The 17,380-nt window shown below is 47.1% G+C and overlaps 1 protein-coding gene across 2 annotated transcripts; it reads left to right on the forward strand.

The window, feature by feature from the left end:
• The first annotated feature begins 2,869 nt into the window (after window positions 1-2,869).
• WDR24 (WD repeat domain 24) lies at window positions 2,870-17,023 on the forward strand. 2 transcript variants are annotated; one of them, XM_081338106.1, is made up of 10 exons: window positions 2,870-3,006; window positions 4,262-4,791; window positions 6,611-6,788; window positions 7,992-8,673; window positions 9,918-10,033; window positions 11,243-11,364; window positions 12,519-12,623; window positions 13,068-13,405; window positions 15,501-15,685; window positions 16,647-17,023. In XM_081338106.1, exons 2-10 carry the CDS (start codon window positions 4,311-4,313, stop codon window positions 16,813-16,815), a joined length of 2,376 nt encoding a protein of 791 aa, XP_081194232.1. In that variant the 5' UTR covers window positions 2,870-3,006; window positions 4,262-4,310; the 3' UTR covers window positions 16,816-17,023. The 2 variants fall into 2 exon arrangements, with proteins under 2 accessions (XP_081194232.1, XP_081194233.1); XM_081338107.1 differs by lacking the exon at window positions 2,870-3,006 and adding an exon at window positions 3,228-3,529.
• The last annotated feature ends 357 nt before the right edge of the window (window positions 17,024-17,380 follow it).

Genomic DNA, 17,380 nt, shown 5'->3' on the forward strand with positions numbered 1-17,380 from the left:
CAGAACCGGTAGCTAATTTTTTGTTGCCCAGGACCAGAACGGACTTCCGGAAGCAGCATCTACACAGAGAACCGGTTGTTCACCTATTTGAATCCCACCACTGAATTAATCTGACTTATTGCTCATGGGTTAGGATGCTGAGCTTGTCGATCAGAAGGTCGGCAGTTTGGCGGGTCGAATCCCGAGTGCCGCGTAGCAGAGTGAGCGCCTGTTACTCGTCCCAGCTTCTGCCAACCTAGCAGTTCGAAAGCACATAAAACATGCAAGTAGAAAAATAGGGACCGCTATGGTGGGAAGGTAACAGCGTTCTGTGCGCCTTTGGCGTCTAGTCATGCCGGCCACATGACCACGGAGACGTCCTCGGACAAGCGCTGGCTCTTCGGCTTTGAAACGGAGATGAGCACCGGCCCCTAGAGTTGGAAACGACTAGCACGCATGTGCGGGGGAACCTTTACCTTTACCTTTATACACAAGAAATTAGTCAACTAAAACCATCAGCACAAAATTGGCGCTAGATAAAGAGTTAATGGAATTCAAATAAGTTGGATTGTTTGTGAGAATGTAATGACTCCAGACTGATTCCTCTTTTGACTTCTCCCCCAGGCTTTGCCTGTCCTTCTACAGTACTGTATTAGCAAAATAAAAGCTTTGCTGAAATACTACATATATGATACTCAGGTTTTTTTAAACCACATTTTTATTACAATGTTATTGGTTAGGTTTAAAATAGATTCTCTATGTTGCATCACACTTGTTAAATATCAAACCACAACTTTCTGCTAATTCTAATTGCCTGACTGATCACTCTAATGACCACAAATCTAACCACTAATGCAGAGGGAAAGCTAATGGTGGCTACGCTTTAAAAAAAATCTTGCTATGTTCAGGAGCCCTACGGTAAAATATTTATTAACATTCAAATTGCTTAATTTTTCCCACAGTCCTTACCCTTATAAATTTATAATTCATCATTGTGAGGAGCGCCATAAAAGCAGGGATTCTGGGGAAGCAAAAATCCATCCTACTGACTGGTTTTGTGCCACAGGATTATTAACAGAGAAAGATTAGCAGGTTGTTTTGTTTTGGTTTGCACTGCGTGACAAATTTAATCTTTGTTTGTAATTATTTAACCTGATCTGCATATCTGGTTCTTTCAGTTTCTTGTTTATTTCTTTATTTTAGTGGGCTTCTCCGCTGCTTCAAATGGCCAATGAATTTTGGATTTCTATTTCTGTCCCTGGTTTAAGATTCAAGGAATTGTTTGAATTTGTAATAGTGGCGAATATCTGTAGAATACCGATTTGTTTGAATCTATAAACTGAGATGACTCAGTTCTGTTTGTTGTGTGAATGCAGTTCCCGAATGCACCTTCACTGGGTGAAGACAGCAAGCTAAACCAGAATTTCTCGATTTTGATCATTCTTAATAAGTGAAAATTTTACCCTGGGTTAAGATGAGCAGCCAATAAATTTCATAAGTAAACTACAACTTCCCCCAGCAAGTAGCTCAACTGTATTGTGAGGTCCACACAGCTACAAAGTTGCCAAGGTTGCAAAACTTGGGTCTAAACCAGGGGTAGGCAACCTCGGCTCTTTTATGACTCATGGACTTCAATTCCCAGAATTCCTGAGCCAGCTTGGCTGGCTCAGGAATTCTGGGAGTTGAAGTCCATGAGTCATAAAAGAGCCGAGGTTGCCTACCCCTGGTCTAAACCATAATGCACCTTGTTTGGCTTTAGTTCAGGTGGATGCACAAAACTGGCTATTAAAGCTTGGCCATCATAGCTTGTGGTTGATCACCAATGGCTGATTCGATAAACCACAGTTTGAGCTGTGTTGGATAAACACGCCCCAAATATAATTGGCAATTATACTTAATATGAGCCTTGGTGGAGCAGTGGGCTAATGCCTCCTTAAGTAACACCAGCTGCCTGCAATTAGTGCAGGTTCGCATCCCACCAGGCTCAAGGTTGACTCAGCCTTCCATCCTTCAGAGGTAGGTAAAATGAGGACCCAGATTGTTGGGGGCAATTAAGCAGACTTTGTAATAATGCCGCTCGGGTGTGTGTGTGTGTGAAAGCCCTAATAAGCAGGCATATACATAGAATGAAGGCTACTGCTAAGCTTGTAAGCCGCCCTGAGTCTTCGGAGAAGGGCGGGATATAAATGGAATAAAAATAAATAAAAATAAATAAATAAATATATATCTGTATATTATACACACGCGTGTATTATTTTTATAACTGCATAATTATTGTTGGGCAATTATCATGATATAGGTGCTGCCCAGAGTCACAAGCCTGAGATGGGCAGCCACATAAATTTCATATATATAAACCAGAGGTCTTCAAACTTGGCCCTTTTATGACTTGTGCACTACAACTCACAGAATTCCTCAGCCAGGCATGCTGGCTGAGGAATTCTGGGAGTTGAAGTCCACAAGTCATAAAAGGGCAAAGTTGGAAGACCCCTGATATAAACAATGTCTCTGACCAACGCTGCTGCATTGCTACCTTTCCACTGGCGCTCCCAAGGGTGCTTTTTCACGAGGCAACTGGACTTTCTTTTTTCTCTTTGAAGACGTTTCGCTTCTCATCCAAGAAGCTTCTCCAGCTCTACTGGAGCCTTGCAAGAAGAAAGGCAGCGATTGGAGAATTCCAACCAGCTGGCTGTTTCTACGGGTCAATCCAACGCAAACTCGAGAAATGCCGCCGTCCCCCCTCCCCCGCGTCGGGTTCTGCAATGGTATGATCCACCCTGTTCTACAAACTCCCGCAGACTACGTCACGTTTCCAAAGGGGAGGGGGAGGAGGAGGAGGAGGGGAAGCGGCCGGGAAAGAAGGCCTCCGGCTTCTTAAGCGCCGAGAGGCCTGACGGGTAATCCAAGATGGCGGGCGAGCCTTAACCCGAGTTGGGCAGGCCGGGTGCGGCTGCCCCGTGTGGCGAGGTAGTCTGGGGGCTGCGGCCCTGCTCCGGTGCGGAAGACCAGTGGAGGCCGTCGCCTGAGGTGAGGAAGGGAAAATGCCGCCTCTAAGAGAGCGTGGCTGGCGCTGAGTGGAGGTTCCTGCCTCGAAAGCCGGGGCCGGAAGTACTCCTTCCCAACCCCTCCGTCCCGCCCTCGGAAACCCCGTCGAGGTCTTGTTTGCTAGACCGACCCCTCACGTGCCTTTGGTAGAGGAAAGAATGCTGACGCATGCGCATAAGCATGGAGTCATAGCAACCAGCTTTAATTTTTGTATTTATTTTCGATTTTGGACAGATCCATGGATTTGCAGGTCAAAATCGCCCGCATTTGCCCCCTTGCCTTTTAGTCAGCAGCAATCATTGATGTTATTTTCTTTTGAGGCGGGCACACGGGTGTGTAAGATAAGCGCCCAAATTTGCACACGTGCAATTTAACCACTACCAGCATTTTTTTATATTTTTATTTTCCTTTTAGACGAGACAAACGAGTTTGTATGTCGTTCTCTCTCCTCAGCCCAACCCACTTCACAGGCTTATTGTGGGGAAAACAGGAGGAGGAAGATTAAGTATGTTCTCTGCCTTATTATAAAGTAATAAAGGGATCAAAGTCTAATAAATAATATATAAAATACCAGATGAACTAGAGACTATTGGCAGCCCAGATGTTCACTGTTTTTCATTATAAAGAACATACATAGTTTTTTTAAAAAAAGAATTCTGTGCAGATAGATTGTGGCAAAATAGCAATTTTCTGCTCTAATTCTTGCTTTCATTTACTTTGTTTTTTAAGACAATTGGTGTTTGAGCGATTTTCCCATTCCTTTCTATAGTTGAGTAGAAGTGCATACAGGTAGTCCTTGAGTTAACAACCATTTGTTTAACAACTGTTCAAAGTCAACAATGGTACTGAAAAAAATGACGACCGTTTTTTCACCCTTAACGACCATTGCAGCACCCCCAACCTCACATGATTAACATTTGGGTGCTTGACAACTGACAGGTATTTATGATAGTTGCAATCTATCTCTGGGTCATGTGATCCCCATTTGCAACCTTCCCAGCCGGCTTCTGACAAGCAAAGTCAATGACGGAAGCCAGATTTGCTTAAGGACCACCTGATTCGTTTAACTGGCTAAACGAGGTCAGAAATTTGGGCGAAACTCACTTAAAAACTGCCTTGCTTAGCAACAGAAATCTGGGCCTCAACTGTCGTATATCAAAGATCTACTTGTATGAGAGGTTGACTTGCAGTTTGTCGCAGATTGCTTTTAATATTACAATGTTTCTTCACGTTACAGTTGTTGCTGTTGCTGCTGCTTTGGACAAACCTTTGGATTTGTAGGCGCCATGGAGAAAATGGCCAGAGTGACCACCGCTCTTGGTGGCAACACGATCACTGGACGGACCATGTGCTGCCACCTGGATGCCCCTTCTAATGCCATCAGCGTGTGCCGTGACGCTGCTCAAGTGGTTGTGGCCGGCCGCAACATCTTCAAGATCTACTCCATCGAGGAAGACCAGTTTGTGGAAAAACTGAATTTGCGTGTCGGCCGCAAACCGTCTCTGAACTTCAGCTGTGCCGATGTGGTGTGGCACCAGATGGATGAGAATTTGCTGGCCACGGCGGCCACGAACGGGGTGGTGGTGACGTGGAACCTTGGCAAGCCCTCTCGGAACAAACAGGACCAGCTTTTCATGGAGCACAAGCGAACGGTGAACAAGGTGTGCTTTCACCCAACGGAGGTCCATATGCTCCTTAGCGGGTCTCAGGATGGCTATATGAAGTGCTTTGACCTACGGAAGAAGGATTCGGTCAGCACTTTCTCAGGTAAGGATCCATGTTTGGGAGTTGCTGACTTCTTCATGAGTAGAATAGGATGGGGTGGAATTATCTTACGCTACTGAGGACAGAAATGTTCTAAAAACATTTAGAACATCTAGCGAGCCTTGGTGGAGCAGTGGGCTAATGCCTCCTTAAGTAACACCAGCTGCCTGCAATTAGTGCAGGTTCGAGTCCCACCAGGCTCAAGGTTGACTCAGCCTTCCATCCTTCCGAGGTAGGTAAAATGAGGACCCAGATTGTTGGGGGCAATAAGCTGACTTTGTAATAATGCCACTGGGGGGGGGCGAAAGCCCTAATAAGCAGGCATATACATAGAATGAAGGCTATTGCTAAGCACATTGATTTGTGCTTCTTAGATTGTAAGCCGCCCTGAGTCTTCAGAGAAGGGCGGGATATAAATGGGATTAAAAAAACACAAATTCTTGAGGTTCAAGTGGTATAGAAGTTGCAGAGTCTTCATCTGAATATTCAAGGGGGATGTCATGGAGAAGAGGGAATCGACTTATTCTCCAAAGCACCAGAGGGCAGGACAAAAAGTCATGGGTGGAAGCTTGTTAATGAGAGATCCAACCTAGAAGTAAGGAGGAATTTCCTGGCAGAACAATTACCTTCAGAAGTTGTGGGTATTCCATCACTGGAGTTTTTCAAATGGACTGGACCACCATTTGGTATCAGGACTCCTGCCTTGAGCAGTGGGTTGGACTAGAAGACCTCCAAGATCCCTTGCAGCCCCCCTATGATTCTGTGTTCTTCTGACTGTTTTTATAGCAGGTGCAAATGAAATGTACATTAAACCCTTTCTCTAAGGTTACATCATAACGTTCATTCTTTAAATCCTTTATTAGTATTACTGATTATATAGCATCATTTCACCATTTCGTTTTGCACAAAAAGTCCCTTTGAAAATGGGGGAATCTGACCTTGTCATGAGGAGGCTTCACTTCCCATAATCCCCAGCACCCAGGCTGGCTAGGTCATGGGTTGGCAACACGTGCCTCTGGAGCCACATGTGGCTCTTTCAGCCTTCTGCGGCTCCCAGTCCTCCTCTGCCATTTGCAGAGAGAGACAGAGACAGAGAGAGGCACTTGTGCTTCTCTTCTCTCTCTCTCTCTCTCTCTCTCTCTCTCTCTCTGTGTGTGTGTGTGTAAAAGAGAGTGGCCTCACGCTGTTCTCAGAGAAGGTGACAAGCTTATTGGGTGGGGCTCCTGCCTTTGCTGCGTCTCCGCAGGAAGCAGCAGAAAGCATGGCAGGAGACCCAGCCCCATGAGAATGTGAGTCAGCTTGTCCGAGAACAGCGTGAAGCCAGCTTGCCAGGTGTGCAGAAGATCAGAGAGAGGGAGGGAGAAAGAGAGAGAGAGAGAGAGAACTCATGCACAGCAGCCTCTATTTCTTTTTAATTAAACTTTTCAATTAAGTGCTCCATCTTGCGTGCGTGTATGCACGCACGCACATGGGTTTTGCGGCTCCCAGTGTTTTTTTTTCCTCTGGGAAATGGGTCCAAGTGGCTCTTTTAAGTGCTTAAGGTTGCCAACCCCTGGGCTAGGAGGTTATAGGCACTGGAGCCTAACACATTTGAAGGAGCACCAAGTTCGGGACCGAACCTGTTTTTGGAGGGGAAACGTTGCCTGGATGATTTACCAGGTAGAACAAGGCTCTCGCAAGCTTGGCAACTTTTAAGACTTGTGGCATGCATGCATGGCTGGCTGAGGAATTCTGGGAGTTAAAGTCCACAAGTCTTAAAGTTGCCACATTTGGAGAGCCCTGAGGCAGAAGATGAACCTGATGTGGTTTCTACCTCCTTCAGGTCAGTCGGAAAGCGTGCGTGACGTCCAGTTTAGTATCCGTGACTACTTCACCTTTGCTGCCACCTTTGAAAATGGCAACGTTCAACTGTGGGATATTCGCCGGCCGGATCGCTACGAGAGGATGTTCACAGCCCACAACGGACCTGTATTCTGTTGTGATTGGCATCCAGAGGACAGGTATGAACACCTGTGGAGGGGGGGGTGTCTTTTCGGTCTCAGATGCTTTTCTCTGCCTGCCTTGCTTTGTAGCACCTTAGAATTAGAATAGAGCTGGAAGGGACCTTGGAGGTCTTCTAGTCCAGCCCCCTGCTCAAGCAGGAGGACCTACACCATCTCAGACAGGTGACAGAGCATCTTCTGACAGAAAAATGTGGGTTTCTGCTTTCAGCAGCTTGTTCAGTTCCCCTCGCTTCATGCAACTTCTCTGCAAAGCATTTTGTTTGGAAGTGTACGTTGCTCTTCATATTTTAAGCATCATTTTGCTGGTTCAGCTAGATTTTTACCATTTTTAAGGTGGTTGTTAAGCAAATCACCCTTTTTGTTAAGCCAACCACACAGATATTAAGCAAATCCTGTTTCAAGATTGCATCTTGGGTGCTTGGCGACCAGCTCACCTTTACAGCCATTTGCAGTGTCCTGCAGACACATGACCACAATTTGCAATGTTGTTGCTATGTTCCCACTGTTTACTTCTGATTTTCAGCCACTGCCACCCCCCACTCAGTGATGAAAATTGATTACCCTAATAATTGCCATAAAAAAGGAGACAAAAAAATGGGACTAGTCACATGATGCTTTGACTTATGACCGTAATGACTTATGATCGTAATTCCCAGCTCAGTTCTGGTCATAAGTCAAAAACTAACTATGGCATCTAGAACAGTGCGCCCCCCCCAACCTTTTGGGCACCAAGGACCGGATCTGTGGAAACAGGAAGGGGTGTGGTTTCACATGCTGCGTGCATCCCACAGATGGGGCTTCAGCTTGCTTGCGCAGCCTGTTTTCTGGCATGCCGTGGACCGGTGCCGGTCTATAGACTGGGGGTTGAGGACCCCTGACCTAGAAGACTGTTAGTTCTCCAGTCCTGCTGCAGCAACTTAAGAGATTGTGGCTGAACTTTATTTATTAGTCTCCTAAACTCTGTGTTTTCACGTCTGTGGAGATTCTCAGTCATCCAGGTCACAGCTGTCCCAAAGTTGCTTTTTTTACAAGGCAAACTGGACTTTCTTGTTTTTCTCTGAAGACGTTTTGCTCCTCATCCAAGAAGCTTCTTCAGCTTCTTGGATGAGAAGAGCAACGTCTTCAACAAAAAACAAGGGAGTCCAGTTTGCCCAGCGAAAGAAGCCCCTCTGGGATATCTTTGCCTTTTTCTTTCGTTAGAGGCTGGTTGGCCACAGGCGGCCGAGATAAGATGGTGAAAGTCTGGGACATGAGTACCAACCGGGCCAAAGAGATCTACTGCGTGCAAACGATTGCCTCTGTCGCCCGGGTCAAGTGGAGGCCCGAGTGCAAACACCACATTGCCACTTGCTCCATGATGGTGGACCACAACATCTACGTCTGGGACATCCGGCGCCCGTTCATCCCCTCTGCCATGTTTGAGGAGCACAAAGACGTCACCACCGGGATCGTCTGGCGTCACCTGCACGACCCTTACTTCCTCCTCTCGGGATCCAAGGACAGCACTCTTTACCAGCACATCTTCAAGGACGCCAGCCAGCCGATCGAACGGGCGAACCCGGAGGGTCTCTGCTACAGCCTCTTTGGGGACCTGGCTTTTGCGGCCAAGGAGAGCCTCGTTGCCTCCGACTCGAACCGGAAGCCCTACCTTGGGGACCGCCGCCATCCTATCTTTTTCAAGCGGAAGCTGGACCCGGCGGAGCAGTTTGAGTTCATCTCCTCCTCCAGCGCCCTCAGCGTCTTTGAGGCAGACGCCGGGTGCGATGCCAGCAGCATGGAATGGTTTGTGCGAAGTGCCAAGCAGTACCTCCTGAGCGGGCGACCGCTGGCAGAGCTGTGTGACCACAACGCCAAAGTAGCCAAAGAGCTTAAGCGCAACCAGGTAAAGTTCCACCCCTTAATATGGCTGTTCCAGCTCAGGGCTTCCTCCCTTAGGGCAGTGTTCCTTCAACGGATAGTTAGGACTGCAGAAGAAACCGTCGCAACCAGCCTGCCTTCCATTGAGGACCTGTATCCTGCACGAGCAAGAAAGAGGGCTGTGGAAATATCTACGGAGCCCTCACATCCCGGACAGAAACTGTTTCAGCTTCTCCTCTCAGGATGCTGCTATAGGGCATTGCTCGCCCAAACAGCTAGACACAAAGATAGTTTTTTTTCCCTGTGCCGTCACTCTGCTGAACATCTAATTCCCACAGCACTTTCTTAGTCCTAAAGGGCCTTGGTGGAGCAGTGGGCTAATGCCTCCTTAAGTAACACCAGCTGCCTGCAATTAGTGCAGGTTCGAGTCCCACCAGGCTCAAGGTTGACTTAGCCTTCCATCCTTCCGAGGTAGGTAAAATGAGGACCCAGATTGTTGGGGGCAATAAGCTGACTTTGTAATAATGCCGCTTGGGGTGTGTGTGTGAAAGCCCTAACAAGCAGGCATATACATAGAATGAAGGCTACTGCTAAGCTTGTAAGCCGCCCTGAGTCTTCGGAGAAGGGCGGGATATAAATGGGATTAAAAAAAAAAGATATTGTGGTATGTTTAGGACTAAGTAGGGCTACATTGTTATTATCCTTCTCTTCTTTCTCATCTTCTCATTTCTCATCTTCTCATCTTTCCTACTACCGTATCTTCTCCTGTTGGTACTTTGCGATTTATCACTTCTTGTTTGTACCTTATGATTAATGATTGTAAATATGCTTTATGATCTGTGACGTGTCACTTAGTTGTACACTGAGAGCTTATGCACCGGAGATAAATTTCTTGTGTGTCCAATCACAGATGGCCAATAAAGAATTCTAGTCCAGTCTAGTCTACATTCCAGTCCAACAGCTGGACTTCAACTCCCAGAATTCCCTAGCCAGCATGGGAATTAAAATCCACACCTCTTAAAAGTGGCTAAGGTTGAGAGACAGTCTACTAGAGCAGGGGTCTTCAAACTTGGCCCTTTTATGACTGGTGGACTTCAACTCCCAGAATTCCTCAGCCAGCATGCCTAGCTGAGGTATTCTGGGAGTTGAAGTCCACAAGTCATAAAAGGGCCAAGTTTGAAGACCCCTGTACTAGAGGGTTGGTTTACAGTCCTTCAAATGACAGACCTAGCCGGTAGTTTCTTAGCCTTTTCTGTTCTTTTTCTCCAGGTTGCTCAGACATGGACAATGCTCCGGATTATTTATTCAAGCCCTAACATCGTCCCTGCCACGAACCTCAACCACAGCCTGGGGAAAAGTAGTGCTAGCCTTCCACTCATGAATAGGTAAAGAGAAGGGGAGGGGGTTGCATTGCAGGACAAGTGCTCTCAAGGGTGACTTGGGGCAAATCCAGGTGAGGCCCTGTAGCCCCCATTTAGATTAGGAATCTGGGAGCCTAAGTCCACCCATCTTAAAGGTGTCAAGGTTGAGAAACATTGCCTAAAGACTCTGGAACAGCCAATCCTTGGAGGTTTTGTCAAATGCCAACAGGAAATATTACAAAATGGTAAATCAAAATAATTCAGAGATATTGCTGATTAGTCTGTATGTGTTTGTAATGATGATATAGTGTGGGTAAGCCTGGTTCTTGGTCATGGTTATATTAAATATGGAATACGAGCATTCTTGGCTGCCCTATTATTTTTAATTTGGGTTGTTTTTGCTGTTGTTTTCTTTTGTTGGCTACCCAGAGTCATGTATATAAGATCGGTAGCCACCTAATATCATTGTTTTGATTCATCGCACACTCAGCCAGATGGTAGACTGGATTTTTGGTATTTTATATTTGCCTATTGAGTCCTTTCCAAGGACCTGTTGCCATGATTACATGAGATTTCTAAGCTGCCCAGCAACTCTGGGCAGTTTAAAAAGGTAAAGGTAAAGGTTCCCCCGCACATGCGTGCTAGTCGTTTCCAACTCTAGGGGCTGGTGCTCATCTCCGTTTCAAAGCCGAAGAGCCAGCCCTTGTCCGAGGACGTCTCCGTGGTCATGTGGCCGGCATGACTAGACGCCAGAGGCGCACGGAACACTGTTACCTTCCCACCGTAGCGGTCCCTATTTTTCTACTTGCATTTTTTACGTGCTTTCGAACTGCTAGGTTGGCAGAAGCTGGGACGAGTCACAGGCGCTCACTCTGCTACGCGGCACTCGGGATTCGACCCGCCAAACTGCCGACCTTGTGATCGACAAGCTCAGCGTCCTAACCCACTGAGCCACCGCATCCCGCCGTTGACAAATTTGTTCAAACATTAAAACTAGAAAACGACAGAAAGCAAACGAAACACGGTAGAGATAACAAAGCAAGACAGGAACAAAGAAAAAGAAGGAATTATGTTAAATAGATAAGAGATAGCTGAGCTGGTGACAAGCTCAGAATTAAGAACCATCGCACTTAGCCAAAATTGCAAGCATTGCAGACATAAAGAAGAAGGGGGGGTACGGGAAGGAAATTTTTACGATGGACTCCTCCTCAGCCTTTTCTGCTTTTCTCCCAGCTTTAACTTGAAAGATATTCCCTCCGGAATAGGCACTGAGTCACGGCTGGAGAGGAGCAAGGTGGAGAACCGTCCCGAAGCCATTCTCATGGATTCATCCTCAACTCTGATCAACAACGATGGTGAGCAGACCTAGAAGCCGGGGTGGACAGCCGTACAAGGGAACTGGGTATATTCAGTCCAGGCAAAAGAGGGCCGAAGAAGCAAAATACAGAAGAAGCAAAACTACAGCTGGGACCCAGAATTTCTGTTGCCAAGCAAGGCAGTTGCTTAGTCAGCCTAAGTCAGCCTTTTATGACCTTTTCGCCCTGCTTGTTGAGTGAACCACTGCATTTATTAAGTGAATGGAGCCTTGGTGGAGCAGTGGGCTAATGCCTCCTTGAGTAACGCCAGCTGCCTGCAATTAGTGCAGGTTCGAGTCCCACCAGGCTCAAGGTTGACTCAGCCTTCCATCCTTCCGAGGTAGGTAAAATGAGGACCCAGATTGTTGGGGGCAATTAAGCTGACTTTGTAATAATGCCACTTGGGGGTGTGTGTGAAAGCCCTAATAAGCAGGCATATACATAGAATGAAGGCTATTGCTAAGCACATTGATTTGTGCTTTAGATTGTAAGCCGTCCTGAGTCTTCGGAGAAGGGCGGGATATAAATGGGATTAAAATAAAAATAAAAAATAAAAAAAATCATGGATCCAGCTTTCCCCATTGACTTTCCTTGTTGGAAGCTGGCTGGGAAGGTCGCCAATGGCGTGTCAAGTGACCCCAGGATGCTGCAGCCATTGTAAATACATGCTGGCGGCCAAGCACCTGAATCCTGGTCACGTGACATGGGGATGCTGCGATGGTTATGCATGCAAGAACCAGTTACACTTTTTCAGTGCAACTGCAACTTCAAACGGTCATTAAACAAATGGTTATAAGTCGAGGACTACCTGTATGACACCATTCATTCAATACCCAAAGAGGGGTTTCCTAAAAGAAGCTACAGTCTCCTTTTAGTATCTAGGACGTGGAACAATGGATCCATGCTAGGTGAAGGCAGATTCTGATCAAACTTCTAAGTAGCCAAGTGGCTCGACAGCCAATCTTGGCGGAAGGAATGAACTTCTCTCAATTATTTTTGTTCAAGTGGAGTCTAGACGGGCACTAGACTGCCACTGATCAGAGGTGCTTTAATCTGAATTCCTGCACTGAACAGGAAGCTGAATTCTGTGGCCAAAACAGCCCCATCCAACTCTATGTCTCTACTTGTAAGCATTTTTTTTCCTGGATGTCTAGAGAACGAAGAGACAGAAGGAAGTGACGTTCCTGCCGATTATCTCCTGGGCGATGTGGAAGCTGATGAAGATGATCTGTACATGATGGACCATGAGAATCCTCACAGTGAGTGCCTGTCCTATTTTAATGCCTAACCTGTTGTTTTTCTTTTCTTTTTCTCTCTTTGCAGAGCAGAGAGATTGGAGAAGAAGGGATTGTAGGAGAGTAAGCAGGCACACAGTGGGGGATACAAGGCGGGTTTATCAAAGCATGCTCGTGGCTGTTGGGTGTCCATGCATTGCTTTGGATGTGTATTCTCTGTTGTGTGCCTGCTTACTCTCTTGTAATCCCTTTCTCTCCATTGAACGTAAATAAAAACATTCCTTTTTCATTATCCAGTGCTCGTTGAGCACTCCAAAGGGCAGAGCGATTAGGAGGCAAACAAAAGATGACAGTGTGAAACCAATTAGTTTTATGAGCTATATAATATAATTTTATATAGGGGGGGAAGAATTGGAGTGGTTTGAGTCTGCTTTCTTTCTCCTTCATGGTTCCGTGTCTTTCCTGCAGCCGAAGAACAAGAGTACATCCTTCCCCAGGAAGGCTTCCCTTTGCGCCACGAGATTGTAGACAACCCCTCTGCACTGGACCACCTGCAGGACAAAGCCGACTCGCCCCACGTCAGTGGCAACGAGGCGGAGACCGTTTCTCTCACTCCTGTGGAATCGTTCTCTCTCATTTCCATTTCACACTCCCTATACGAGAACCGCCTGCCGGCCGATTTCTTCAACCCCATTGTCCGTGACATGCTGCTCTTCTATGCCGAGCAGGGAGATGTCCAGATGGCCGTGTCAATCCTGATTGTGCTGGGGGATCGCATCAAGAAGGGGATTGATGACCAGACACAGGTACCTATATCCAATGCTTTTCAACCTTCTCACCCATTGTACCACTTTTAGGATATGGCAACGTCCGAGTACCACCAGTCGCCTAGCAAGGTGTCAAAAACTTGATGGCCAAAAAAAAGGGAAAAAGTGATGAAGTACAGGTAGTCCTCAACTTACAACAGTTCGCTTAGTGACTGTTCAAAGTTACAATGGCACTGAAAAAAGTGCCCCCCAAGCCACAGCCGAGCAAGACATCTGCCTGCCCGCCCGGCGGTGCTCTTCCTCCTGTCCGAGGTTTTCATTGTTGTGAGCATTTCTGTTCAGGATTGGCAGCGGGGGTGGAGTGGGGGGGAGTTTGGTTTTTATTCCTCCCCCCTCCATCTGCTGGGTGGTTGCAGCAGGTTTTGGTCACTTCACATAACCCTGGGACACTGTGACCGTCATAAATATGAATCAGTTGCCAAGCATCTGAATGTAAACCACAAGACCCTGGAGATGCTGAAACATTCCAGCTGATCGGCGCTTCTTCTGGGCTCAGCAGAAGCGCCAGGATCAGCGCCGAGCTCCAGCTGGAGCCTGGCGCTGATCCTGGCGCTTCCGCTGAGCCCTGACAGCCCCGAAGAAGCGCTGATCCTGGCGCTTCCACTGAGCCCTGATAGCCCTGCAGCTTCAGCCGTCTCTCGCTCAGGCTTGTGCGGTGCTGCCATCGGTTCAGCTCATTCCCCACTACCACTTTTCTAGGTTGGTCGCGTACCACCTGCCAGGTGCCAATGTACCACAGGTGGTACCTGTACCACTGCTTGAAAAGCCCTGCCTATATCCACAGATATCAGTCAAGCACCAGCTAAGTCTCCTGTCCCGGTAGTGGGCGCTAGAGAAAAAACCTTGCCCACTGCTGCTGCTTTTCCTGACCATGGCTGCCTCTTTACTTGCCCTACTCAAGAGAGAGACTTAGGAAAAGGAATGCAAGTAGTCCTTGACTTACAAACTGGCCTGCTAGTAACCATTCGTGGTTACGCTCAACCTTACGACCCAGATCCAAACTTCCGGTGATCACGGTCCTCCCCTCTGCAGTCACACGTCTAAAGTTTGGGCATTCAACAATTGGGCCGCATTCATTACCTGAACGTGTTTTACTGCGGCTTTGCCAAAAAAATGGCATTTTCGGGGGGTGTGTGTGGCAAAACCGCAGCCGTAGTGAACCAATGGTTCGTTTAATGACTGCAGCAGTTGCTCAGCGACTCCTGCAAAAGAGATCATTTGGCTCACACGTCGTTTGACTTCTCCCAATGTCTGGTTTTAGAAAATGGCTGAACTCTTGTGTGAAAGGGTCGCCATCTTGGAAGGTTTCCGCTGTTTAACCTGTTGCATTGGGCACCTCTGCCCTCTTTCCATGGCACCTAAATAGTTGCCACTTGGTGACTTTGCATTTGCTGACTGCTGCTCGGCTAAAACCAGGGTGGAACCCATGTCAGTCCATTTTCATGTGCAGAGAAAATGTCTTAACTGCTGCGTTCCTTTTTCCTTCCACCCCACCAGTTGAACATCCCGGTGAGATCCTCCAATTTTAATTTAGCCATGTTTTTGAGCCAAAAAAGCAAACATGTCAATACGGAGAGCCCCCGACTCTCTCATTTTAACGCAGGCCGGAATTTCCGTCGTCAGTCATGCAGTTGTATGTCAAGGCAGCCACATGACCGGAATAATTTTACGATTTTCGTTGTTGTTGTTGTTTTTGCTGCAGTTATTAAGCCCGTTAATGCACTCCTGCGATCTTGTTTTGCAATGAAAGGGTTGGAAAAAAACACTAAAATGCATTGTCGGCCATCCCACTCAGTCATCTAACCTCCTAAACCGTGGTCACAGAACCACGGAACTGGCCACAAAGGTGAACTGCGTTGCCAAGTGCCTGCAATGCAGCCCTGTGTCCGTGGGGGTGGTAGAGCCGTTGGAATTCCAGATCTGGGTTGTAAGTAGCTTTGGGTGGTTCCGTCATAACTTCAAATGTTATGCTAAGCAAGGATTACCTGTATAAATGCTTCCGAGTCTTGGGAGAAGCATGCAACGGCTTCTGATGTTCGGGATGCCCCAATATCATCGTCTTCCGTTTCCACAGGAACATTGGTACATGTCCTACATTGACCTGCTGCAGCGGTTCCAGCTGTGGAACATCTCCAACGAAGTGATCAAGCTGAGCACCTGCAGAGCCATCCACTGCCTCAACCAGGCCTCCACCACCCTGCACATCAACTGCAGCAACTGCAAGCGGCCCATGAGCAACAAGGGCTGGATCTGTGACCGGTGAGAAGCTCACGGCTGCTAACACACAGCCTGCATGTGGTACAGCTAATCCTCGACTGGCAGCTTGGTTAGTGACCGTTCAAAGTTACAACAGCCCTGGAGAAAGCGACTTATGACCATTTCTCACACTTAACGACCGTTGCAGTATCTCCCTGTGGTCACGTGATCAGATTTCGGACGCTTGGCAATTGGCATGTACTTACGACAGTTGCAGTGTCCCGGATTCATGTGATCCCCTTTTTGCGACCTTCCGACAAGCAAAGTCAGTGGGGAAGCCGGATTCACTTAACGACCGTGTTACTAATGTAACAACTGCAACCATTCACTTAACCCCTGCGGCAAAAAAAAGGCATACAATGGGGCAAAACCCGCTTAGCAAATGTCTCACTTAACAACAGAAATGTTGGGCTCACACGTCGAGGACTACCTGTATTTGTCCTGTTCCTTCTCCAAAGCTTGTGAAATAGCCTAGGGCTGAGAAGAGAAAGAAAGAAAGAAAGTCAGAGACAGAGAAAGAAAGAAAGAGAAAAAGAGACAGAGACAGAAAGAAAGGCAGAGAGGGGGGGGAAAGAAAGAAAAAAAGGCAGAGAAAGAAAGGAAAGAGGCAGAGAGAGAAAAAAGAAAGAGACAGACAGAAAGAGAAAAAGTCAGACAGAGAAAGAAAGTCAGAGAGAAAGAAAGGAAAGAGGCAGAGAGAAACAGAAAAAAGAAAGAGTCAGACAGACAGAAAGAAAGAGAAAAAGTCAGGCAGAGAAAGAAAGTCAGGCAGAGAGAGAGAAAGAAAGAAAGAAAGAGAAAGAAAGAAAGAAAGAAAGGAGAGAGAAAGAGAATGGGTCAAATAACAGGCTGAGCTTCATGACTGAAGAAAGATTGGAATCACGCTGGGGCTTGGAGGCTCTGCTCTCCCCCTGCAACCCTAGCCGTGTCCTTCAGCCGCTTCTCTCTTTGTGGTCTCTTCCAGGTGCCGGCAGTGTGCCAGCATGTGTGCCGTGTGCCACCATGTGGTCAAGGGCCTCTTTGTGTGGTGCCAAGGCTGCAGTCACGGTGGTCATCTGCAGCATATCATGAAATGGCTGGAAACCAGCTCCCACTGCCCTACAGGATGCGGTCACGTTTGTGAATACACCTGAATTTAAAAAGAATGTTTATGTCCGTTGAGGGCCCCCCCCCCAAAAAAAAACCTGGGCGCTGCCTAGAACTGAGAACCTCACTTTGGGGGTGGGGGGGGAGAAAGGGAGGGAGACAGTCACTGTGGTTGCTAACCTAGATAACTGCCATGAAACCACAGCAGGTTGGCTGTTGCAAAATGGACTGTAATTTTTCTGCTTCCTGGGGTGGGGGGGAAACCCAGCACAGCCACACGCTCAGGAGATTCTGCTAGAAAACTTCACTGAGACTTTTTCTTCTAATGTGGAGGCCGTTGGTTGTTAACCGTGGTTCTGTACAAAACCTGCTTTATTAGCCAGGATGACTCCAGAAACTTTTCAGGCAGTTCTTTTTCTACCGAATTAAACAAAAAGTGAAACTTAACCGCTTTTTCGTTTGCATTTGCGAAACTTTCTGTAGAAAGGTTGCTAAATAACCCGGCCAGCTACAGAACAGGATTTATTTATTATTATTATTTATTAATTCGGTTTATATACCGCCCTACTCCCGAAGGACTCAGGGCGGTTTACAAGGCAAAATTTAAAAACA

This window comes from Vipera berus (assembly GCF_964194415.1).
Source record: "Vipera berus genome assembly, chromosome: 13".
Lineage (NCBI taxonomy): Eukaryota > Metazoa > Chordata > Lepidosauria > Squamata > Viperidae > Vipera > Vipera berus.

Coding starts and splice junctions, on each gene's coding strand:
- WDR24 (XM_081338106.1), top strand. CDS start 4,311: ATGGAGAAAATGGCCAGAGTGACCACCGCTCTTGGTGGCAACACGATC. Junction 10,034..11,242: donor AGCCTTCCACTCATGAATAG/GTAAAGAGAAGG, acceptor CTTTTCTCCCAG/CTTTAACTTGAAAGATATTC. Junction 15,686..16,646: donor AAGGGCTGGATCTGTGACCG/GTGAGAAGCTCA, acceptor GGTCTCTTCCAG/GTGCCGGCAGTGTGCCAGCA.